Source organism: Mus musculus, chromosome 4 (assembly GCF_000001635.26).
Source record: "Mus musculus strain C57BL/6J chromosome 4, GRCm38.p6 C57BL/6J".
NCBI lineage: Eukaryota > Metazoa > Chordata > Mammalia > Rodentia > Muridae > Mus > Mus musculus.
The window spans coordinates 83,419,635-83,446,336 of NC_000070.6; the positions used below are offsets into that span (position 1 = coordinate 83,419,635).

Genomic DNA, 26,702 nt, shown 5'->3' on the forward strand with positions numbered 1-26,702 from the left:
ACACCTTTAATCCCAGGGAGGCAGGAACAGGCCGATCTCTGAATTTGAGGCCAGCCTGGTCTACATAGATCTCTGAGTTCCAGGCCAGGCAGGGCTATATGATGTCTGAAAAAAAGAAACAAGCACCGTTATTTTGCTTCTTAATTTTTAATCTTCAATGGAGCCATTTTATTTGTAAAATACTATAAAAATCAATTCCTAATCCTGGGGCGGTGGCTAAGCACTCAGGAAGGCTGAGCTAAACCCATCGCCATGAAGTCAAGGCCAGACTAAGTTCCCGGCCAGCTTGAATTAAATGTGAGATCCTGTCTCAAATATAATAAAATAATAATAATCCCTTCTTAAATGTAATAATAACAATAAATTACTAAAGAGGAAAAATTAAACCAGAATGCTAACATAATAAGTCCAATTTTTATTGCAAAATTTAGACATAAAAATGCTGTCAACTTGTAAAAGTTTCTAAATGCCTACTTTCATTTTGCAGATTGCTTATCACTTATTACAGATCCATTTTAGCCTGCTTACTTAACACATTTTGAGCACTGTTACTCAATGATGTATAATATTAGAAATTTATTACTTCTGGTTTGTAGCCCACTAATTTAAACAGCCTCAACTGTGTTCTGTCATTCCTGAGTCCTTTTGTTATTCCCATCAAATATTTGTAGGGAGGAGGTGTGTTTGTATATGTTTGTGTTTGTATATATTTCTGTGTATTTATGTATTCATGTTTTGACTGTGTGTTTATGTATGTATTTGTGTATTCATGTTTTGTTTGTGTGTGTATGTGTTCAGGTTTTTGTATATTTGTGTGTGTGTTGACAAAAGAGTATTCTTTAGCTAGGGTTGGAAAGCTATTGTATTTAAAACTTAAGAAATGAATCCTAATAACCTTGTAAAATGTTGGACGTTTTGCAAAAGTCTAAATCTAGCCCTACGTTTGTCTTCCCTAAAACTCTTTCATTCAGTAACTTAAAATAAAAATAAAAATCTAGCCAGGGCATTTGATGGTTCATGTGTGTAATCCCAGTATTTGAGAGACTTAGGAATGAGGACTGCCAGAAAGTCCGGGCAGGCTAACCTGATTTACACGAATGGGTTCCAGGCTCTCTATATAAAAAGAAACAAAAGGTCCCTTAAGTATAAGTTTTGCCACTGTTTTTCTTTTCTAATAAAGAAACTTCTTGTCAGGCATTGAAGAGAGAAGGAAGACAGACGTTAGAAATTGGTTCTTGCTGTGTGCCATCCTTTTATCATAACAAGCTAAATGACTTTAGTATTTAAGGGTTTTTTTGTTGTTAAAGATTGCTTCTCCCTTCCTTCCTTCCTTCCTTCCTTCTTTCCTTCCTTCCTTCCTTCCTTTTTTTTGGAACTCACTCTGTAGATGAGGCTGACTTGAACTCCAAGCTTTATGTTTCTCTACATCCATCTCTCCAACTCCCCGTATTTACTATTTAAACCAGGTTTTAATTTCTGCAATCAGAAATTAATACCGTCCACGGTAATGGTAAAATCTGTTCCCGCAAACCTTGTATCCATCCTCCTCGCTGGTCTGGCTTACAACGCTCTGTTTACTGCTCTAATGTACCATTTAAAGGATAAAACAAACTGTCAGATTTTTGGAAGAAAGAAAGAACCACAAAATTGTAAGATTCACAACTGTCAACCAAACTAGGAATGTTTTAAAAGTCGATTTTGAGCCACCAAGATGCATTAGCCATCAGATCTAACAGCCTTGGTTAAGAGTCCATTTGTGAAGGTTTCCTAACATCTGTCTTCCTTCACTCTTCAATGCCTGACAAGAAGTTTCTTTATTAGAAAAGAAACAGGGGGGCAAAACTTATACTTTTTTTTTTTAAGAAATTTTAATTACTTTATTGAAAACTGCTCTGAATGCTAAAATGTCCACCTTTACAATAAACAAATACAGTAACGATAACTCACATTAAAACAAAACATTTCTGATAGCCATTATTTTTCTGTTTGGGACAGTTTAAAGTTTTTTTTTTCTTTTGTGTCATCACAAAAACAGGAATGTACCTATACAAAGGCTCAAAATAGGCCATCTTTAAAAACAAAAAGGCAATGATTCACAAAAGACTATGAATAGAACATGTAACTAGCTGATACAAATCTAATAGGATTTGTTAAAATCAGTCACATCTAATAGCACATCTGAAGTGTTCTTGTATAAAATATCACGTGAAGAAAAGAATTTATCAATGTCTAAAAAAGTGGGTTTGTTCATAGACAATCTGACAAGTTACCATAAAAAGTGTTTCCTGAGACATAAGGAAATGCAACATTATTCTTCTTGAACCCTTCTCGTCCAAGACTTTCCACTCAATAAAATAGCTGAGGATCTGAAACTGAGAAAATAGATTTGAGTACAAACAGCTTGTGAAACTTAATACTTTTTTCTTTTGTTCTTTTCCTTTTTTTTGTTTTTTTTGTTTTTGTTTTTGTTTTGTTTTTGTATCAGAGGGTTTTACTGAACCGACTCTGCTACTCAGATGTGAAACCTTCTGTATAGGAGCTTTTACTTCTTCAATCCTGTGCGTGGAGATGTCTACACAGGCAAACAATGTCCTCCCCATCTTGGCTTAATTTTAATCTTCCTATCAGCAGAGGCACCAGCCCCTGGAGACCAAAGGGACTAGTCTTGATGGGGATTTCCTCTCAACTTTTTATTGATATTCGGAGCTCTTGATGCAACATTCTAGAGCAAATTCTAGAGCTCTAGAATGTTGCATCAAAACTTATACTTAAGGGACCTTTTGTCTTGAGAAGCAGCGCCTCACGAACCCTCTGACCTCCCTACGTCCACCATAGCATGAGGCCACATGCTCACGTCCTAGAGTAAACAAAGAACTGTAAAAACTAAAGTAAACCAAACCTGGGATTTTGTGGAAAAGTAAAACCTTAGCCTGTGTCAGAAAGACAGAAAAAAAAAAAAAAAGCACTGTTAAAATAGGAATCTTATAAAACAATCCAAGTACCACAAGGACACAGGAGGAAATGAGACTCCAAAGAGAACTTCCTGCAGGAAGAGACTGACTGAGGTTAGCTTGTGAGATGAGTGCAGTAAAACTGGAGCTCAAACTCATAGAAAGCCTTCAATCCCAGCAGAGGCAGAGACAGGCGGATTTCTGAGTTCGAGGCCAGCCTGGTCTACAGAGTGAGTTCCAGGACAGCCAGGGCTACACAGAGAAACCCTGTCTTGGAAAACCAAAAAAAGAAGAAGAAGAAAGTGAAAAGAAATGGACAGAATGTTTATGTGGCAGAAGTAGGCAAAAACACACAATGGGAAAAGGAGGGGAAGCGATCTGAACCAGTAATTTACACTTAAAAAGTTTTAAGAAAATACAGTATGTGCACCACAGTTACAACCCCTTCCAGTTCTGAGAGGCTGAGGTGGAAAGGTTCATGTCTGGACTGTAGAATTAAATCCTGTCTCAAAAAAGACCTCTAAATAAAGATGTAGTTGGTGGCAAAACACTGGCTGAGCATGCACAAGGCACTGACTGACCCCCTGTTCCAGAGTCGGGAGCAAAGCTGAAAGCACTGATTTGCTCTGACTACCTTAGGGCATAAGAACAAGGAGGAGTCGAGCATGCCACACTTGTTCCGTCTCCACTAATGTGTCCCCATTCCCTCACTTCTACCCAGCACCCCTGCAGGAGATGGCTTAGGTTCACTGTTTGTCCAGGTCAGTGGGTGCTTATGCAGTTTATCTCCTATATCAGGCAGAGTCCAAGTAAGGAAAAACAGCAGTCACCTTGATGGAGGAGGGTTAATCTAACGGACTGTTAACTGTGGCTGGGCATTGTGGTTCGTGCCTGTAATCTCAGGGCTTAGGTCTGAGAGGTAGGAAGATCCCTGTAAGTTTGAGACCAGCTGGACTACACAGTGAGTTCCTGTACAGCCCGGGTTTTGGGCAGAAACATAACAAAACAAAAAGCTCTGAGGAAGGGTCAGAACAGTGAGGCGCTGACACAATAACGAAGGGAATGGGGCTAGGTGGTAGACCAGATAGCTGTAAGGGGCGAGAGTGCTAAGGGAGCTCCTTTCTTCCCCTAGACTAAGACCCACAGCCTTTAAGAGAGGGCCTGCCCTTGTTCACTAAGTGGCAGTGACATTGCTTTGTAGAAATCCGTGTGCCAGGAAGAGCTGTTGAGGGCAGCTGGTGGGAAGGGAAGCCACTGGGCGCTTGGTGCTGCAGCCAAGAGCTGGGTATTGACACCATGAAGCCGTGTGCACTTTAGGACTGTGCTGAGCTAACTAGCATGTCGCCAGGAAGCAAAACCTTCCCTAGAGTACTACATGCAATACAAGTTCTCTCCTATATTTATACACTTAATGAGTACCAGTTGGCAAAGAAAAATAGTTAAACTGCGAAGGTCCATTTCTACAGAATAGATAAAAGCGTGTGTTTGTAGACAAGAGCTGGTAAGCTGCTGTATCCAGCTTACCTTCCTTCCAAGGTTCCCATAGTGTGGCTTGGCTTTCTTCATCCACAAGGATGCCTTGAGAAGCACTGACTCAGCCTTCATCGGAGCTTCATTATTCTACTGTGTGGGTCTCCCATATACACCTATATGGATGTGTTTAAGATATTAGAAATGTTTTGCAAGCTAAATGTGGTGGCTACATTTGTAATCCTGCACTTGGGAGGCTAAGACAGAGAGATCATGAGTGTTAGGCCACCCTGGACTGGTGAGACCTCATCAAAAATTAAACTAAGCAGGGTGGAGGTGGCACACGCCTTTAATCCCAGCACTTCAGAGGCAGGGAGATCTTTGTGAGGTTTTTTTTTGGGGGGGAGGGGTGTGGTAGTTTTCGAGACAGGGTTTCTCTGTGTATCTCTGACTGTCCTGGAACTCATTTTGTAGACCAGGCTGGCCTCGAACTCAGAAATCCGCCTGCCTCTGCCTCCCGAGTGCTGGGATTAAAGGCATGCACTACCACGCCCGGCTTGATCTTTGTGAGTTTGAGTCCAGCTTGGTCTACATAATGAACTCCAGGACGACCAGGGCTACACAGAGAAACCACATCTCAGAAAACCAAGAAAGTAAAATAAAACTTAAAAAATAGATAGCTCCAAAGGAACAACAAAATTGCCCTTTGGCTTACACACACACACACACACACACACTCACTCACTCTCCTCCCTCCCCACTTGGTTTTCAACAAAGAAAATGTATGCCTGCATTTGAGTACACAAACATAGGATACAGAAACCCAGCAAGTGAGCCCATGTGTTTTACAAATGTCCACAGCCCTGAGGAGGATGCAGGGAGCTCCTCTGAGTCCACGTGGTGATGGTGATGCAAGGCTGAGGAGAAGGCCCTGCTCATGTGTTACTGTTTATCAGCACCCAGGAAGCTGAGTGACACCATTACTAGACTTGAACAGATAATAGGTGCGGCTCTCAGAGCCACCCTTCTCACTTTCGGAGAGTCTGTGAGTCTTGTGATCTGGTTTGGGATTTGAAGAATCCAAATAGAAGGCTTCAGAGATGGCTCAGTCAGGAAAGTGCTTGCATGAAGTCTGAATTGGATCCCTAGTGCCCACATTAAAAGAGACAGTGGTGCACATCCCAGTGTGCATGAAGCAGAGACATGGGGGTCTTGAGAGCAATACAGTAGAAGGATGGCTTGGGTTAAGAACACTGGCTGCTCTTCCAGAGGACCTGGGTTCAGTTCCCAGCAGCCACATGGCGCTTCACAATCATCTGTCATTCCGTTTCTCAGAGAGCTAATGCGTACTTTGCCTTCCATGAGCATCGGGCACTCATGTGATATACAGACATGTGCATAGGCAAAACACCCATTTACACAAAATAAAATAATAATTTAAAAATAATGACAAGGTGAAGCCAGGTGTGGTGTTCAAGGCCAGCATGGTCTACAAGCTCTGGGCTAGCAAGAGCTGTATACTAAGACCCTGCCATGAGAATTAATTAAAAGAATGAAGCATGATAAAGATACCCACTGTCAACTTTTGGCCTACACACACACATGTATCCACACGCATCTGTATCATATGTACATAAAAGTATCCATATCTTTTTTTTTTTTGGTTTTCCGCCTGTCAAGTATCCATATCTTAAATACATAACAAGCAACCAAAAATAACAGGTGTTTGTACATTCATGGTTTAACAGACATCCAGCCTACTTCAGTTGAAAGGCTTAGAAGCAGTAACTGCTAATCATAGCACATAGTTTCTAGAACTGGTTTCTAGATCTGTCTCCATGATGGTGTATTCTGTACTCCAACGCTTGGGGCACAGGCAAGAGGATCAAGAGTTCATAGTGAGTTCAAGCCCAGATTGGGCTACATGAGACCTTGGTTTAAAATAAACAAACACCCCACTCCAGTAAAGGAACTCAAGTTCCTGAAGGGTTAATGCCAAGGTTTGGGTAGGAAAAGTAGAGAATGTGTTTTGAATACCTGTGGTTCCACAAACCAAGTAATGCGTGACCTCTTCCCCTATCAAAAATAAAAGATCAGCCGGGCAGTGGTGGCGCACACCTTTAATCCCAGCACTTGGGAGGCAGAGGCAGGCGGATTTCTGAGTTCGAGGCCAGCCTGGTCTACAAAGTGAGTTCCAGGACAGCCAGGGCTATACAGAGAAACTCTGTCTCGAAAAAGCAAAAAAATAAAAATAAAAAATCAGAGCCTGTCGCGTGTTTGGAGCAACTTGTGACTATTTGAGCAACAAAATAATAGTAGATTTTAACCCATGGAATAAAATGAGTGAGTGGAATTTGTACAAATAGAAATGAACAAATGAGCAGGGACAGGTTATTTCGCAATAGAATTCCAGTGCAGGGGAAGAGCACCATTAGGCATATACCATAGTAAATGGTGGTGGGGATGTCAGATGGGTGCTAAAATTCCTGCCTGAAGAAGCAGTGTTTGCATTGTCTCAAAGTACCGTCCTCCAAATCTTTATCCATTTCAGAGAAAATAAAGTATTGTTCTAGTTGAGGCACTTGGCAGACAGAACGGAACTGAACTGAACCGAACTGATGGAAGCTTCCTTAGTAACATGACTTAGTAACACCTGACCCGTGAGATGGGCTGCACCCCCAGATGCATTAGTCTTGTAAATGGTCTGAGCAAGATGCTATGTACTCAAGCCAGTCACATTTAAACTGAGTCAGCTAACTTAAAGGGCATTCAGTAAACTGAATCAGTTGCACTCTTCTACAGTGTCAGGATCATGAAGGAATCTAACAGGTTTAAAGAGATCAATGGAAAACTAGTGCCCTGTAGATAGAACTCTGGAACAGGAAAACAAAGAAAGCTCTAAAGTAAGAGTTGTTGTGATCTGGAAAACATCTGTAGCTGATAATCATTGTGCTGATGTTAATTTCAATTCATGATGTGATCATAGAAGACATTGGAGGAGGAACCTTGGTGGAGAGGGAGAAGTAGTAGTATACTCTTGGTGTTATTCTTGTAATTTACGTCTAAAAGAAGTTTAAAATGAGAAGTTAAAAGATTGGGTCTGGTCAGTGTAGCTCAGTAGTAGAGTGCTTGCCTAGCATATGTGAAATTTTGGGTTTGATTCCTAGCCCTGCTTGAAGCAACAGGTGTTAAATCTTCTAAAGGCTTAGGGATGGCTCAGTGGTTAGACGCACTTGCTGCTCTACACTCTGTTCCTGGTACCTACATAGACGCTCACAACTCTGGAGGTCAGGTTCCGTCTCGTAGGCACCAAGTACATGTGCACAGGCGTACATGCAGGCATTCACACATAGTGTATATATATATATTCCCCTGAGACAGGGTTCTCTGTGCCCTGGCTGGAGGTCAGGTTCCGTCTCGTAGGCACCAAGTACATGTGGTGCACAGGCATACAGGCAGGCATGTGTGAATGCAGGCATTCACACATAAAAAGTATATATATATATTCCCCTGAGACAGGGTTCTCTGTGCAGCCCTGGCTGTCCTGGAACTCACTCTATAGACCAGGCTGGCCTCCAACTCAGAAATCCGCCTGCCTCTGCCTCCCGAGTGCTGGGATTAAAGGTGTGCGCCACCACTGCCCGGCAAAAAATCATTTTCAAAGGATATTTTAAGTAAATATTGTAGAGAGCATGCTGACCATTTTATTTGTGTGTCTCTTGTCAGTGTGAGGAAGGGGCTTTTGGACTATCGGGAAGAAAACATCACAATAGATCGCGCCTGTAGACAAGAAATATTTGCTTATGAAATGGTAAGTCTCAGCTCTCCCACTCCCGGCTCCCAGGGCATGTCATAGGCTGTTAGTAACCGAGCATTACCCACAGAACGGAAGGGACCACCCATCTGACCCCTTTAGCACTCTGCTGACTTTCCCTTTAGTTCAGTCTCACTGTCAGTTTTAGGCCAAATTCACCTGTCTACCACCCTGTTCCTGGAACTTTTTGTTGTTCCTGATTTTATTTTAACATAAATTTTTCCCGAGAGGGCGTCAGATTTTGGAACTTGCTATGTACCAGGCTAACCTTGACTTCTCAGAGTCACCTGTCTATCTCCTGAGTGCTGGGATTAAGGGCATTATCACCATGCCCAGCTTTTTAAACGGTACTCTTAATTCGGTGCTTCATGAATGAAACTCAAAGTGGAAATGGCAAGTGTTAATGAATGAGGCCCTAGAAGACATGATGGTTCAGAAGCAGTCACATGCCACACTTGTGGGCACTTGGTAATGTGTAAGGGCAGCTGTTGGCTTCCACCTTTCAGCCTATGGTACAATTACAGAACAAAATCCACTTTAACTGGTCATGGAGTGCATGCCTGTAATCTGAGCACTCTGAAGATGGACAGGAAGTATCCCTGCAAGCTCCACTCTAGCTTGGTCTACATAGCAAGCCCCTGGGAGGGCAGCATATGGGGATGGAACACACTCAAAGTACACTATACATTAACTTTGTTGAAAATACCCTAATGAAACATAGGATCATAATAGGAAAATTTTAAAAATTGTTAAAAATTAATAAAATGAAAACATTTTTGCCTATTTCAAGGGTTCAGTAAAGTGACACTCGGGCTGGCAAGATAGCACTGTAGGCAGAATACCTGACACCGGGCCCCATAATTTGTCAGCTTCCCAGAACCCACATGGTAGAGAAAAAGAACTAATCTTCAAAAGTCTCCCTGTGGCTTCTCCACTCTCACCGTGGCATGTTTTTGCACACATGCACAGACACACACACACACACACACACACACACACACACACACACACACGATGTAATAAGTATTTGAGGCTATAGTGATGGCTCAAATGGACTGCTCTACCAGAGAACCTAGCTTTGATTCTGAGCACCCACATGGTGGCTAACAGTGGTTTCTCACTCCAGTTCCAGGGGGATAGGTGCCCTCTTCGGGCCTCTGCAGGTATTACATGTACATTATACAAAGACACACTTGCTAGCAAAGTACCCATATACATAAAAAAAGAAAAAGGAAGGGGCTGGAGAGATGGCTCATTGGTTACGAGCACTGACTGCTCTACCGAAGGTCCTAAGTTCAAATCCCAGCAACCACATGGTGGCTCACAACCATCTGTAATGAGATCTGACACCCTCTTCTGGTTCATCTGAAGACAGCTATAGTGTACTTAGATATAATAATAAATAAATCTTTAAAAGAAAAAAAAGAGAGAATGATAATAAGAATGATAATGTTTTTAAAAAAAAAAAGAAAAGAGAAAACAATGCAATACAAAATTAAAAAAACAAAACAAAACTTTAAAGCAAGGCATGGTATTGCTCACCTTTAAATCCCAGCATTCAAGAGGCAAAAATGGGCAGATCTCTGAGTCTGAGGCCAAGCCTGTAGCAAATTCTAGGTAGGGCCACACAGTGAGGCACTGTCTCAGAAGTAAAAAGGACTGACTGGCCAACCATTAGGTACATTCATGATAATGGGGTTTTTTGGCTTTTTGTTGTTGTTGTTTTTTTGTTTGATTTTTTTTGTTGTTGTTGTTTTTAAAGGTTTATTTATTTATTTTTTGTATGTGAGTGCACTGTAGCTGTCTTCAGACACACCAGAAGAGGGCATCAGATCCCCATTATAGATGGTTGTGAGCCACCACTAGGTTGCTGGGAATTGAACTCAGGACCTCTGGAAGAGCAGTCATGATAATGTTTACTGTTCATTATTTCCAGAACTGTTTTTTTATTATGCCAACATAAATTCTATACCCAGTAAGGAATGACTTAGTCTCTTCTTCCCCTGGTAACCTCTGGTCTGTGTTCTGTCTGTATGAAATTGCTGTTCTATATACCTCATGTGAGTAAGTGAACTTACATATTTTTCTTTTTTGCATTTTTGGAGACAGGGTTTCTCTGTGTAGCCCCAACTGTCCTGGAACTCACTCTGTAGACCAGGCTGGCCTTGAATTCAGAAATCCTCTTTCCTCTGCCTCCCAAGTGCTGGGATTAAAGGTGGTCCCACCACCACTCGGCTATTTTTTTCTTTTTGTATGGCTTGTTTAACATAAAGTGTAAAGGTTCATCCATGTTTTAGCATGTATTAGAACTTCATTCTATGGGCAAATGAAATCTTTTGTTACATGAATACACCATATTTTATTTGTTAATACGCTGTTAATTTTTAGCTGTTTTTACCTTTGATTATTACAAATTATTGTTACTGAGAGTACTGGAGTATAAATATGTGTCTGGGTGTTACTTTAGTGACACACCTGGGTGGAACTTGTCGGCACGATGACGACTTTGCTTATCATTTTATGGGCATGTGGTGATTCCGTATGAACAACGCTGTCTTCCAGAAAGAGCTGCACTTTCTAGTCCCAGTACTAATTTGTGATGCTCCAGTTTTTCCAGCTCTTTTTCAATCCATATAATGTTTGTTTGTTTGTTTGTTTGTTTGTTTTGAATAACCCTAGTAGATATGTTCCTTATTTTGTGATTTTGATGTGTATTTCCCTAGTGGCTAATGATGCTAAGCATCTTTTTATTTAATCACTGCTTATTTGTCTTTTCTTTGAAAAACATCTATTCTGATTCATTACAGTTAAAATACCTCGTCTCATTATTGGGTTTCACTTTGCCATATTTATGACTTGAACATGTTTTCTCTCCTTCTGAAGATTCTTTTTCAGTCTTTTGATGTTGCCAAATGTTAAAATTTGATGAGGTCAAGAATATGAATTTTTTTGTTTACTGACTTTTGGAATATTTAAGAACTATTACCTAGCCCAGTACTATAAAGATTGCCCTTTGATTTCTCTGTCGAGTGTTAGAGTTTTAGTCTGTAGGTTAGGTCTTTGATTCATTTTGATTTATTTTTATTTTATTATTTAAATTTATTTTATGTTTGGGTCTTTGCCTGAATGCAGGTCTTTACAGTACCTGCATGCCTGGTTGCCCAGAGAGGCCAGAAAAGGATCTTGGATGCCCTGGAACTGGAGTTTTAGAGATGGTTGTGAACCCTATGTAGTTATGGGAAATCAAACCGTGGTCCTACAAAAGCAGCAATTGCTCTTAACTGTTGAACCATCTTTTTAGCCCCAGTCTGAGTCAGCATTAACATGTGATGTAAACCAAAGGTTAGCCTTCATTCTTTTGTTCATAGCAACCAGGCGGAATGCAAGGCATCCCTGCCCCCCAAAGCATGGTTTCAAAATTATGATTGATTGATTGATTGATTGATTGATTGGTTTTTTTTTCGAGACAGGGTTTCTCTGTGTAGCCCTGGCTGTCCTGGAACTCATTCTGTAGACCAGGCTGGCCTCGAACTCAGAAACTGCCTGCCTCCCAAGTGCTGGGATTAAAGGCGTGTGCCACCACTGCCCGGCTGGTTTCATAATTAGATAGACGTGTGTGTGTGTGTGTGTGTGTGTGTGTGTGTGTGTGTGTGTGCTTTTGTGTATGTGTGTTTTATTCAGACCTCAGACCTCAGGGGTCTCACTGTGTAGCTCTGGCTAGCCTGGAGCTTGCTATGTAGAGCAGGCTGATCTTGAATTGAGAAATCAGCCCACCTCCATCTCCTCAGTGCTGGGATTAAAGGCCTGTACCACCCACTGACATTCAAAATGATATGGAATAATAGTAATACATGGAAGGTATTCAATATTTCTCTAGCACAGGCTGATATAAAGATAAGACACTTTAGAAACAGCAATTTCAGGAAAGGGTGACAAGAGAGTTTATGCAACTAAACAGTGGTATATAGATTCCATCCATCCCTCTCTTCCCACCTCCCTCATTCCTGCCTGTTTCTTCTGAGGAAGCAGGAAACACACTAAGTGGTCTCTCAGCATTGAGGGCCACATGCACCCTTTTGTGAGCAGTCTGGAAAGGAACAGAAAGACAAATTTGGTCTGGGCTGAGAGCTTGCATACCGTGCCCAAGGCTGTGGGTTAGACTTCCATCTCCATGGAAATAGGGTGTCTCACTAGAATTACCATCTCGATTTCATCACATATGGTGAAATAATTATAGTTGCCCAGTTACCTAAAGCCAAAGACTTAAGCACAGAATTGGCCTTCTTTTTAGCACCGTCCAGAATTGCCCTTTTCTGCTTAGCTGGTGTTTGCAACAATGAGGTTGTCAGCCATCAGTCAGTGCCTTCCCCCACTGGGCCATATGGACAGCCCCTGCGTTTACTTCTGATTTTAGTAGTTCAGTGTTTTATAGAGCTCACGTGTGTGTAGCCGTGGTTTAGTGGTTAGCGTCTCCTTGACTCTTCCCAAGGATCTGAGTTGGCTCCCAGCATCCATTTTGTTGTGATATCTAGTATCAGTGGTGATGGGGATACTGTGTATGATTTTAGTCCCTTGAAGTTGGTGGTCTGTCCTATAGACTGGCTCCTGTTGGGTGGAGGGTTTTGCTTACTTATGTGCTAGTCTCTAGCCTTCACTGCTTCCACTGCCTGATCAGGCCTGTTAGTATTGTAAAATACAAAAGTTCACAATTGTTTTGGTTTTTTAAACTCCCAGCTTTTGTTGCATATAATTTAGGATCTTTTTGTTCACTGTATGTCTGTCATTGCATATCTCACTGCTGTATGGCAATGTTTATCAACATATAAATACCCTTCTATGACTCATCTTAATGGAAAGCCTGTTTTGGCTGAAAGTAAAATAGCCTATAGCAATTTTCTTTTGCTATGATACTGTCTCCCCTTTCACTTTCACCCTGTGTGTTTGTGTCCTTCTCGCCCCCCCACCCCCCTCCGGGTTCTCTGTGTAGCCCTGGCTGACCTGTAACTCACTCTGTATACCAGGCTGTCAGAAATCTGCCTGCCTCTGCCTCCCGAGTGCTGAGATTCTGAAATTGAAGGCATGCGCTACCACTGCCCATCTGTGTCTTTATATCTAAAATGAGTCTCCTGTAGATAACAGCTGAATAAAGTTTTTGTAATCCAGTCTGTCAGTCAGTAGGGGAGTGTCCCCATTACAACGACACTGGTTCCGGGAGGAAGGGCTTCCTGTAGCACTCAGCTCTTAGCTGTCCTTGTGCCCTGCTCTCCCATTACTTCCTTGTTTAGATTCTGATTTGTGCTGGGTATGTTGAGTCCCACCTCCTTCCTTTTCAGCATATACTGACAGTATCTTCTCGGCATATCTACTGCGCAGCTTCACTTCAGTCAGAAGGGCTGCTGCTGCAGATGCCTCCTCACCTCTGTGTGCCTGCGTGCCTCTTCATCTCCTGCATTCTGAGTGGAGACATACCTTTTTTTTTTTTTTTTTTTTTTCCCCCGAGACAGGGTTTCTCTGTATAGCCCTGGCTGTCCTGGAACTCACTCTGTAGACCAGGCTGGCCTCGAACTCAGAAATCTGCCTGCCTCTGCCTCCCGAATGCTGGGATTAAAGGCGTGCACCACCACCACCCAGCGAGACATACTTTTTTAAAAAAGATTTATTTAATATTACATGTAAGTACACTGTAGCTGTCTTCAGACATCCCAAAAGAGGGCACCAGATGGTTGTGAGCCACCGTGTGGTTGCTAGGATTTGAACTCAGGACCTTCAGAAGAGCAGTCAGTGCTCTTAACTGCTGAGCAATCTCTCCAGACCTGGATACACACCTTTGCCAGATACAGAATTCTGGATAACTGTTTTCTTTCGTGGTTTGAAGTGTATCATCTGACTTGTTTCTTGTCTTTTTCTCTGATGAGAAATCAGCTGTTCAATCAGTTGGGGAAGCTGATTTCCTGCAGTTAAAGTAACTGGTTTCTATTAGTTCACTGGCCATGTTTATAATAGCTGGCTTAGCATCTTATTTTATTTGCTTTTTGTCTTAGTTAGGGTTTTATTGCTGTAAAGAGACACCATGACCAAGGCAACTCTTATAATGGAAAACATTTAGTTGGGGCTGGCGTACAGTTTCATCATGGTGGGAATGAACAGACTGTGCTAGAGGAGCCAAGAGTTCTCCATATTGACCTGCAGGCAACCAGGAATGAGTCTGGATCTCACTGGTCAGACTTAAGTATATTTATTTATGAGACCTCACAGCCCTGCCTCCACAGTGACACAGTTCCTCTAACAAGATTACCCCTCCTCCAATAAGGCCGCACCTCCTAACAGCGCTACCTCCCCAGCATTTACAAACCACCACACTTTGATTCAGTAGACTTCTATTTACATATGACTGTAGAATTTGCTTGTAGGAATTATGAGTTACCATGTTACATCTTTTTTAACATTCAGAGAGAGTGGGTGAGACCATTGGGCAAGCGTACATGTGCATATACACCTGCCACAACTTACAGTCCTCTCCTTCCCGGTAGGAATTTCTGGGATCAAGGACTCAGGTTGTGGGCTGGAGAGATGGCTCAGTGGTTAAGAGCACTGACTGCCCTTCCAGAGGTCCTGAGGTCAATTCCATCTGTAATGAGGATCCGATTGCCCTCTTCTGGTGTGTCTGAAGACAGCGACAGTGTACTCATATACATAAAATAAATAAATAACTCTTAAAAAGAAAGAAAGAAAGAAAGAAAGACCCCTCCGGTTGCCAGGCTTGACAGCAGGTTCTTTACCTGCTAATCCATCTGCCAGCTCCAATTAACTCTTTTTTTCCTTCAAGACACTATTTAGTTCTGGCTGTCTTGGAAGTCACTATGTAAGCTGATCACAGAGATCAGCCTGACCATACCTCCCTAGTGCTGGGATTACGTTTTATGTACACATTCCCAGAAACAACTCTGTAAAGTATTTTCTGTTATTACAATAGGTGAAACAGCATAAAGAGAATAATGGTTCGCTGGGCAGTAGTGGCGCATCTCAGCAGTCAGGAAGCAAAGGCAGGAGGAGCTCTGAGTCTGAGGCCAGCCTGGTCTACAGAACTAGTTCCAGGATGGTCAAGAATACACAGAGTAACTTTGTCTCAAAAAACTAAAAAAGAAAGGAGAGGAAGGGTGGGGCATGGGGGGGAGAGAGAGAGAGAGAGAGAGAAAGAGAGAGAGTCCAGCTGGGCATTCCTCACTTTGAATTAGACATTAGACCCAAGGTTGACTGGAGTCCTCACTGCCTCTTACTGAGTTACAGTGGCTGATTTCAAGGTCTTGTTTTCTTTCTCCAGGAATCTCATGCACTAGGGAAGAAACCTGAAAACCCAGCAGACATGATTGAAGAAGGAGAGTGTATCCTATCTGTGAACATCTTATATCCTGTTATATTTAATAAGGTCAGTGGTGAAACCTTCTTGTTTGATGGCTAAGTCTCTCTGAGTATGAGGGTTAGAGCCTAGGGCCCCGATGCCTTCTAGAGAGGCACTTTATCACCGTGAAGCCACAAGTCCCTAAAAGGACCTTTGGCAAAGCTTTTAAGACAAGATGTATTTGTGAGTTCATTGTTTTAATAAATGTTCCAACAATTTCAAAAGTTAAATTTACATCTTTTAACCAATGATTAATTAGAGCTTGTAGCTGACTTTGCAGTAAAAACTGAAAGTCTGCATACACCTCCATAGAGATTCTAATTCTATGAATTATTGAGGGGTTTTGTTTGTTTATTTGGTTGTTTTTGCTAAATAGGTTGCTGGTTGTGGAATGGGATAAACTTTGTTGAGATGCTTAGGAAGTTGCTTTTTGATACAAATGCATAACAAGGATGCCAGTGTTTCTTTTGTATTGCCTGAGACAACCACCTGGAAGGAGGCAGTTCACAGAAGGGCTAGGTTAGCATCTGAGCTGAGGGTTTCTCTAAGGAAGTCCCGGCATGGAAGGGTGAGCACTTTCAGATTGGTTGGTCTGAGCTCTGAACAGCACTCCCATTCCTACCATTCCACATGCATGGTAGATACCACACACTTCTACCAAAAAGCTCACTCTTTGTAAGAGCTTAATAATGATACAGAATCTAAGAGAACACAGAATGTCAACTTATGGATGTGATTTGTTTTTAGTATTATAAATCAAACTCAGAACCTTGTACATACTAGGCAGTGCTGTACTACGGAACCCTGACTCCAACCCTAAAGGATAGGTCAAATTAAGAAAATTATGCTAGGCAACCATGCCTTTAATCTCATCACTTGGGAGGCAGAGGCAGGCAGATCTCTTGAGTTTGAGGCCAGTTGGGTCTACAGAGTGAGTTCCAGGATGAAAAGAATAGAAAAAGAAAATTAGTAACTTCTTTTAACATGTCTTGGTAGGATTTATGGTTAACTGGTTTTCTAAAATGGGCACTGTTAACTTTACTGTTTAACTTTAGCACAAAGAACACAAACCATACCAGACCATGTTGGTACTGGGCAGTCAGAAGCTCACAGAACTGAGAGATTCAATTTGCTGTGTCAGTGACCTCCAGATCGGTGGAGAATTCAGCAACGCGCCAGACCAAGCCCCTGAGCACATCAGCAAAGTAAGATGACCTTCCCTTTCCCCCTTAAAAAGAAGGAATAGCAGCAAAGGAACCCGTAGTGATTGCTCCAGCAGGGTCCTAAGTGTTGAATGCGTGTTCTCATTGTCCTTGTTGTGCACTGAGGTCTCGTCTCTCCGTCTGCTGTCCATAGAGCCTTTCAGAGGCAGCATTGTGTACATATTCTCACTTCTCACCATTACAACTGTTCTATGACACTGTCCTCTGACCGCTCTTTCCCCTTGTCTAACAGTCACAGTGAAGTAGCACTGCAGCTTCCTTATTCATTCATTTGTTGGTCCTAGGGATTAAACCACGTAAGCATTAGAACTGAGTTATAGGCTCAGCCTTATTGTTGCTTTGGCGTTGTTCTTCATTCTTTCCTGTTTAAAATGCTGAGATTTTCACTCCACCTTTACTACCTCCAGGAAAAGTTTGAAGTTGGCCAAGAGTCATTTGCACCTGTTAGTCACTGCTTGAAGGGCTGAAAAGTACACGGGCTGGTGTCGGATGATGGCAGAGTTGACCTTTCCCATAACATAACCACAAACATGTAGTGTAATCTCTTCATGAGCTTGTTTCCCAGCAGGGGCACGACTTGTGAGACAAAAATGCCTCAGCACCTCTTGAAGAGGAGCAGGCTGCCCAGCCCCTCAGAAGTGAGGGTTTACCAACCTAAGCAAACGCAACAGCCTGATATTGCTGAATCACAAGACACAGAATTGATCTGGTTCTTTCTCGTGGTGCAGCCCTGGCAGAGGACCCTGGGTTTCCTTGCCCACTAAGGAGAGGGCATCTCTGCAGGCCCATGAAAGGACAGCTGAAACAAGTAGGATGCAGATAGAACTTGGAAAAGGATCAAAAGTCAGGCTCCTGTCTCCATCAGCTATGCACAGTTTTAGTTCTTTGATTTTGAGTCCCGTTAACTGACACTCATTAGGCTTTACACAGTGAATGTGTGTCTTCTCCCTGCTCCTGTTTTGAGCATTTCAGTGTGTTAAGAAGCATATCACCATGCATGGGGGTGGCAGCCGAATCATGGTCACATTTACAGACTTGGTTGCAGGCTTTTCATGTGTATAATGTCCTGGTGCTGTTTGTGTCTCTGTCTTACAGACCCACCATGTTCAGTGACTGACATGGAGATGAGCATCATGGCTCATGAAGAGATTACACTAGATGTTTGTGGTTATGTTGAAAATGGTTTTAAGATCCTTAAACTCTACTGAACTTCTGAGTCAGTGCTTGTGGAGGTAACTGCAATGATAAAGAGAAACAAATGGAATTTTAAGGAAATAGGTTTCTCTCTCTTTTTTTTTTTTCCAAGGGAGAAAGCATCAATCTTTTGAAAGCTTTCTCTCTTTTTTTTTTTCTTTCTTTGTTTTTTTTTTTTTTTTTTTCGAGACAGGGTTTCTCTGTGTAGCCCTGGCTGTCCTGGAGCTCACTTTGTAGACCAGGCTGGCCTCGAACTCAGAAATCCACCTGCCTCTGCCTCCCGAGTGCTGGGATTAAAAGGCGTGCGCCACCATGCCCGGCTTGAAAGCTTTCTTAACCCTACCAAAAAAGAAGGTGTAACTATAAATAGATTAATGTGAGCTGGGTATGGTGGTGTATGTCTTTAATCCCAGCACTCAGGAGGTGGAGGCAAGCAGATCTCTGATTTCAAGACCAGACTGATCTGTAAAAGTATTTTTCCCCCCTGATGTAATTGTCATCTCAGAGGCTTACTGCATCCATCTGCTAACCTAGGCCTGGTCCTGGAAGCTTCTAGCCTCTGTACAATCATAATCTAGGCCTAGAATGTTTCCAGCCTCAGAGACTTTCTGCTGAATCAGCTCACCCTTTCTAGTTCTCTCTGAACTCCTGCTGGCTGATTCAACTCAGCTGTCCTGGCTCAGACTCTTCTCCAGGCTCACTGATTCAGTCTGGCTTCTCTCTCTGCATCTGCTGAATGGCTCTGCCTGGCCTCATAGCAAATCTTCTGTCTCCTTGTCATTCTATGGCTCTTTCTGCCTTCACCTCTGTCTAGCTTGTTCTCTTCAACCTGTCTCTCTCTGTAAGACTCTTCCAGTAAAACTGCCTTTTTCATTTTCTGCATTGTCCCTTAAGTAGCTTTCTTTTCCTCTCTCCTGGTGGGGGGCTGTCATATCCTAGTCCGTCAAATCTTTCTCTGATTCATCACGTCTGTCACTCACTTTTAAACATGGGTGGCTTACCTTCATTGATTGGGATTAAAGATGTGTGCTAAGAGCTGAGGTACCACAACCAGCAATTCCCAGGAAATAACAGTCTCGGGTTCACAGTGTAATCAAATATTCTCTAACACTTGTCTACATAGCAAATTCCAGGATAGCTAGAGATACAGAGCTCTTTTCTTTCAAAAAGAAAAGATTACCATGAAGAATCCCTTTTTATAGTAACCTATCAGCATTGGTAAGAGCAGATATGTAGTTCATTCCAGCAACAAGTGCTTGTAACCACTAACCCATCTCTCTAGCCCCTACTGTCTTAATATTTACACATCTGTGGCTACATTCTTTGTTTGTCTACTAAAATAATACTCTGATCATTGAGCACATGTCATGTGCCTAGTGTATGCTGGCCTTAAAAGAATTGTCACCATTTTTATAAGAAAAGAGCATAGTCATCCTGAGCTGCTCAAGCTCAGCCATCAGTGGTGGGGGCTAGAGTCGGGTTCTCGTTTCTCCTTCTGAGCCCACAGCTTCTCTGCCCTGCCCTGCCCTGCCCTGCCCTGCCCTGCCCTGCCCTGCCCTGCCGCCCGCTGTGAATGACTGCTGAAGCACGGTGTGATTCACTCACTCACCAGCAGCTTCTAGCACAGGGCCTGGTGGGAGATGAATGTATCAGTTCAGAAATCTGTTTTCCTTTTTGTTCTTCAGCAATGGCTTAGAAATGTGTGTTTATGATGTTAAAAGCATTTAGAAGGACAGATTCCTATGAATGAAGTATTGACTGAATTTAACATCTTTCTGCTGTTGTTACTGGGGTTTTTGGTTTTTGTTTTTTTCAAGACAGGTTTTCTCTGTGTAATAGTCCTGGATGCCCTGGACTTGGTTTGTAGACCAGCTGGCCTTCAACTCAGAGATCCACCTGCCTTTGTCTCCTAAATGTTGGGATTAAATGTGTATACCCGGCTGAGGCTAACATCTTTATGAGCCTTAGAAAGACTATTTCATTGACATTTTTATTTTACAGTATTGTTGGCTGTGGGGGTTATTTTTTCTCATTTGTAAGGTTTCTGTTGGAAAATTTTCAAATATGTAATCAATATAGAGAATAGTATAATGAGCCTCTGTTCAATACTTCGTAGCTTTTTCCAGAAGTGTTTTTTGTGTTAAGCACCATTGTACCTCAAAGAAAAGTGAAAATAAGACCCCGTGTTCTATGTTTTTGTTGGTTTCCTGGCATGTATTCCACTAGCTGTTGTAGACTGGTTTGACAGTGAGTTGCAGCTCTTAGAGTGAGCTAGATGGCTGTTGTTGATGTGCCAGGACTTGGATAACTCTAATGCATTTAATTAAGTCTCTCTAGCTTTGAAGTAGAGGAGGATTTGCCAGTGTTTGTTTTTTTAATAATTGCCTTGAGAATGGAACTGTATTTTTAAAACAAACATGTAAACAGTACAAGTACTTTCTGAATAAGTATCAAATACACTGTCTTCCAGTGTAGCCCATGCTGCTTGGAATTTGTGATTCTCCTGCCTCAGCTTCAGAAGTGCTGGCATTGCATGTGGGTTACTAAACCTGCCCATCTGTTACTTCTTTGTACAGTGAGGAGAGGTTATTATTGGTGAAAACTACTTTTGTTCTAGAGTTTTCTTTGTAAATAAGCAATTATGTGAGAAGACATTAAGGTGTTCAAGTCACTTCTAGTGGAGGTTTATACAAGTGTTGTATGATCAACAAAATTGTATGTATATCAAACTTTGTTTCCAAAATGAGGCATTAGTTATGGTTAGGGCATGCATGCATGTATCTATCTATCCATCCATCCATCCATCTTAAAACAGAGAGTCTACAAGCCTGTGTAACCCAGGCTTGCCCAGAACTATGTAGCAGAAACTGACACCAAACTCACAGCAGTCTTCTTGCCTTAGCCTTCTTAACATTGGGATTATTCTTATGCATTGCTATGCCTAGCTCTAGATCATTTACCTTTTCAATGTTTTCTTTTTCTTTTTTTGTTTTTGTTTGTTTGGTTTTGTTTTGTTTTTCGAGACAGGGTTTCTCTGTATAGCCCTGGCTGTCCTGGAACTCACTTTGTAGACCAGGCTGGCCTCGAACTCAGAAATCCACCCGCCTCTGCCTCCCGAGTGCTGGGATTAAAGGCGTGAGCCACCACGCCCGGCTTTTTCTATGTTTTCTTATACTTTATTTGTATATGTTTGCATACAAGTGTGTGCCATGCCCATGTGTGGAGGGCCAGGGACCACTTGTGAGCGCGGGTCCATCATCCCTTCTACCTTGAGCACCCAGTGATCAAACTTAGGTCCCCCAGGCTTATCACCAGTCACTTTACCCCTGGGCCATCTCACTAGCCCTTGGACCCTTATTTTAAATAGCTTACTGTTCTGAATGCTGCAGAAGCACATTAAAAAGACTGGTTTGTGTTCTAGCAGCCAAACAGGACATTTAGTACTTAATTATTATTTCTTAACTATACAGCCAGCCCTGAGGATTCAGTGACTTGTACCGTGAGGATCCTGGCCATCCCCTTTAAGTTTGGTGTGATTCAGGATTGAGACCACGTGTACCTACTATTACATAACTATTACATGTGTACTATTACATAACATGACTTAAGGACAGAAACCCTGGTGGTGTATGTCTTTAGTCCTGTCACTCAGGAGGTAGATCAGGTAGATCTCGGAGTTGGTTGCCAGTCTAATTTACAGAGTTTTAGGACAGCAAAGGCTACACAAAGAAATCCTGCCCCCCCCCGCCCCCCAATCCATGTTAAGAGTTACTGGAAATTGAAAAGGTTTTGTAAGAAAGCTGAAAATAAAAGAAATGGCAGGAAATATGTAACTAGAGAACCATGTCGTCGCTAGGAACGCATCAAGGCGGCTGCTGTGGTTTCCAGTTCTGATAGAAAAGTACCTGCTCGTGCAGGCTGCTGAGAGGGAAGCAACAGTGATGCGAACGCTCTGGGCTCCTCTCAAGCCTTAGAACACACATTTAAATCAGGCCTAATGATTAGAATAGCAATAGGATAAAGCTGAAAAAGAGCTGTGTCTCTCTCTCTCCCTGTGTGTGTGTCCAAGCAGCAAGGTTTTACTGAGTGGTAGCAGAGAGGTCCCATCATGCGTTGTCTGGTATTCTTGTGGTTTTATAGTGTATTGTGAATATTTGAACTGTGAATGGGCTTTCGTTGAGCACTGTCTGTTTTCTTGTAGGACCTCTACAAGTCGGCTTTTTTCTATTTTGAAGGAACATTTTACAATGACAGAAGATACCCAGAATGCAGAGACTTGAGCAGGTACTAATTCTTCCCAAAGCCCTTGGAGGAAGGGATTCACTCTGTGCCCCTGGATGGCCTAGACCTTGGTTCATCCTCCTGCCTCTGCCTCCCACATTAAAAACCACTTACTATACAGCTGTTTCTAGTCCCCTTTCTTTTCCCTTGAGACAGGGTTTCTACCCACCTGCCTCCCAAGTGCTGGGATTAAAGGCTGTGCTGCAACACCCAGCCTATTTCTAACTCTTAGTGACATCTCCATAAATCTTACTACTGTATCCGCTCTCCCTCAAGGAATTGTTAAGTTTGGATGGCTCATACCTCTAAAAAGGTTATTAATCTCAAATGATAACCGTTCAATTTTTTTCTTCAGTTTTAAAGATTTTTTATTATGGGGGAAAGGGGGACCACACACTGTGTGCTTGTGAGTACAGGTGATAGCACATCCAGGATCCCTGGAGTTAGAGTGTGTCAGGGCCTGTGGAAGAACAGTGCACCCCACTAGCCACCTTCCCACCCACTTTTTACTATTTTTTCTGTATGTCTCATACGTATGGATGTGTGTGTGTTTAGGTAAACGAATATGAAAGTTCATCTCTAATAGCGTTTATTAGCACTGTTTCATGGCTATATCCTCCCATGACCAGGTTCCAGCCAGTTTTATTGTAGTTTTTACACCTGTTCTAGAGTTTTAGCCTCTGTGGGACATAACTATCAGTACTTGCCATAATTAGTCATGTCCCTCTGTCCTGTGTCCCCACCCCCACCCCCACCCCCAGTTTTTTAAGACAAGTTTCTCTATAGCCCTGGATGTCCTGGAACTTATCAAACCAGCCTGGCCTCTAACAGATCTCCATCTGTAGTGGCTATTCCTGGTTGTCAACTTGACAATATTTGGAATGAACTACAATCCGGAATTGGAAGGCTCACCAGTGACCCTTATCTGGAGGCTTGGAGATCCTTATCTGGATCTTGGTTTGAAGATCTTGAGCCATAGTGGCTATGGATTCCAGAAGATTGAATCTCCGAGTTAAGGAACACACCTTTAATCTGGGCTATGCCTTTCATCTGGGATTAAAGGTGTGGTGGAACACACCTTTAATCTGGGCTACACCTTTTGCTGGAGACAATATAAGGACATTGGAAGAAGGGAGTCTAGCTCGAGCTCTTGCTCCTTCGCCTGCTTGCTGCGTGAGACTGAGTAACTGCTAGATCCTTGGACTTCCATTCACAGCTGCGACTGAACAATTGTTGGGAATTGGGCTGCCGACTGTAAGTCATCAATAAATTCCTTTACTATTTAGAGACTATTCATAAGTTCTGTGACTCTAGAGAACCCTGACTAATACAGAAGTTGGTACCAGGAGTGGTTCTAGAGTAACAGAAGTACAAGGATGAATCTTTTAAAATACTGGAATTGGCTTGTTGATCCACCAGCACTTTCAAATATTGAAACCTCTCCAGATTCTCTCCCTCCTGGGAGCTCAGAGAATTTTGAAGACCCATGGTTGAAACTATATTCCGAACTTAAAGAAGCTAATGACCTTGATTTTCTTAATGAATTAGGTGATTCAGTGCACAAAGCTTTCTACAAGATGGGGAAAAAATCGGAAAATGATTTTACTGGCTGGCTGCTCTTAGTATCTGTGGAAAGAATGATGAATGAAAGGAAGGAGTTGTGTGATAAAATCGAAAGTCTCCAGACACAAGTAAACGATCTAAAAGTTGCTAAGTGTGTCCTTGAGGAGAATCTTCTCTCTTGTAGCAATAGAGCTCAAGTTGCAGAAAATCAAACAGAAACTCTCATTTTAAGGTTGGCTGAACTACAGCGAAAATTCAAGTCTCAGCCTCAGAGTGTGTCGACAGTTAAAGTAAGGGCTCTAATTGGCAAAGAATGGGATCCTACAACATGGGATGGGGATGTGTGGGAAGACCATGTTGAAGCTGAGAATTTTGAATCCTCAGATTCTCAAGGGTTTGCCCCACCTGAGGAAGTAGTACCCTCAGCCCCACCTCTTGAAATAATGCCTTCCCCACATGAGGAAATTAATTTTGCAGAGTCTGCTCACGGCCCACCAATAGTTTCTTCTAGACCTGTAACCAGACTCAAAGCAAAACAGGCCCCTAGAGGGGAGGTAGAAAGTGTAGTCCATGAGGAAATTCGCTACACTACTAAGGAGCTTAATGAGTTTGCTAATTCATTCAAGCAGAAACCTGGTGAATATGTGTGGGAATGGATTTTAAGGGTGTGGGATAAGGGTGGAAGGAACATAAAACTAGAGCAGGCTGAGTTTATTGACATGGGTCCTCTGAGTAGAGATTCTAGGTTTAATACGGAAGCTCGCATAGTTAAAAAAGGTGTCAAAAGTTTGTTTGAATGGTTGGCTGAGGTGTTTATCAAAAGATGGCCTACTGGAAATGACTTGGAGATGCCTGATATTCCATGGCTTAGTGTTGATGAAGGGATTTTAAGACTTAGGGAAATTGCAATGCTAGAGTGGATATATTGTGTAAAGCATAATTGTCCACAATGGGAAGGTCCAGAAGATATGCCTTTCACCAGCTCTATAAGACGCAAATTGGTGAAAGGGGCACCAGCACATTTGAAGGGTTTTGTTCTTTCCCTTTTCCTTGTGCCAGATCTTAGCATTGGAGATGCTTCTGCTCAATTAGATGAATTAAATTCACTGGGTTTAGTTGGATTCCGAGGTAACAAGGGCCAGGTGGCAGCATTGAATCGCCCGAGACAAGGTGATTCTAGTTATTATAATGGACAGCGTAGACAAAAGAATGTTTATAATAACATACCCAGTAATGGTCAGCACAGGAGAGGTGAAATTTATAATGGCATGACTCGGTTGGACCTTTGGTACTGGCTAACCAATCATGGTGTTTCCAGGAATGAAATACATAGGAAGCCTACTGCATATTTGTTTGATCTGTATAAGCAGAAAAATTCTCAAACAAATGAAAGAAAGGCTACATTAGATCGTGGTAAACAGTCAAATGAAAGAAAGGCTACATTAGATCGTGGTAAACAGCAATCTCGGCCAGTGAATCAATTTCCAGACTTGAGACAGTTTACAGATCCAGAACCCCTTGAATGAAGGGGTGGCCAGGTTCCGCTGAGGAAGGATCTTGATAAGACACTCAAAGGTTTTGCTGTTACCCTTTCTCCAGTTCTTCCCCAGAGGGACCTACGGCCTTTTACAAGGGTAACTGTACACTGGGGAAAAGGAAATAATCAGACTTTTGGGGTCTTCTGGATACTGGTTCTGAGTTGACACTGATCCCAGGGGATCCCAAGAAACATTGTGGCCCTCCAGTTAAAGTAGGGGCTTATGGAGGGCAGGTGATTAATGGAGTTTTGACTGATGTCCGACTCACAGTAGGTCCAGTAGGTCCCCGGACACATCCTGTGGTGATTTCCCCAGTTCCAGAATGTATAATTGGGATAGATATACTCAGAAATTGGCAGAATTCTCATATTGGTTCCCTGAACTGTAGAGTGAGGGCTATTATGGTTGGAAAGGCCAAATGGAAGCCTTTAGAGTTGCCTCTGCCAAAGAAAATAGTGAATCAAAAACAGTATCGTATTCCTGGAGGAATTGCAGAAATTACTGCCACTATCAAGGACTTGAAAGATGCAGGGGTGGTGGTTCCCACCACATCTCCATTTAACTCTCCTATCTGGCCAGTGCAGAAAACAGATGGATCATGGAGAATGACAGTTGATTACCGAAAACTAAATCAGGTAGTAACTCCAATTGCAGCTGCTGTACCAGATGTAGTTTCCTTACTTGAGCAAATTAACACATCTCCTGGCACCTGGTATGCGGCTATTGATCTGGCAAATGCCTTCTTCTCAGTACCTGTCCATAAGGACCACCAGAAGCAATTTGCTTTCAGTTGGCAAGGCCAACAGTATACCTTCACAGTTTTGCCTCAAGGATATATTAACTCTCCTGCCCTGTGTCATAATTTAGTTAGAAGGGATCTTGATCGTTTGGATCTTCCACAAAATATCACATTGGTGCACTATATTGATGACATTATGCTGATTGGACCAAGTGAGCAGGAAGTAGCAACCACTTTGGACTCATTGGTAACACATATGCGTATCAGAGGATGGGAAATAAATCCAACCAAAATTCAAGGACCATCTACCTCAGTGAAATTCTTAGGAGTCCAGTGGTGTGGGGCATGCAGAGATATTCCTTCTAAGGTGAAAGATAAGTTATTGCACCTGGCCCCTCCTACAACCAAGAAAGAAGCACAACGTTTAGTGGGTCTATTTGGATTCTGGAGACAACACATCCCTCACTTGGGTGTGTTACTTAGGCCTATTTACCAAGTGACTCGGAAAGCTGCTAGCTTTGTGTGGGGCC

At 42.4% G+C, this 26,702-nt stretch overlaps 1 protein-coding gene across 15 annotated transcripts in view; it reads left to right on the top strand.

Annotated features, from left to right (window-relative positions):
• Snapc3 (small nuclear RNA activating complex, polypeptide 3) overlaps positions 1 to 26,702 on the top strand; it is a 57,309-nt gene that overhangs the window by 3,924 nt on the left and 26,683 nt on the right. For 11 of the 15 annotated variants that reach the window (NR_152448.1, XM_011250134.3, XM_006538369.4 and 8 more), the window contains exons 3-6: positions 8,148 to 8,232; positions 15,557 to 15,661; positions 16,690 to 16,839; positions 22,253 to 22,335. Coding sequence is in view for 13 of the 15 variants with exons in the window: in XM_011250134.3 (XP_011248436.1) it covers positions 8,148 to 8,232; positions 15,557 to 15,661; positions 16,690 to 16,839; positions 22,253 to 22,335 (423 nt within the window). In the remaining 2 variants the exon portion in view is untranslated. Of the gene's footprint in view, positions 1 to 8,147; positions 8,233 to 15,556; positions 15,662 to 16,689; positions 16,840 to 17,952; positions 18,090 to 22,252; positions 22,453 to 23,118; positions 23,621 to 26,702 lie in introns of those variants that run through there. The other 4 variants (NR_152449.1, XM_030253918.1, XM_030253913.1 and 1 more) reach the window with 3 other exon arrangements.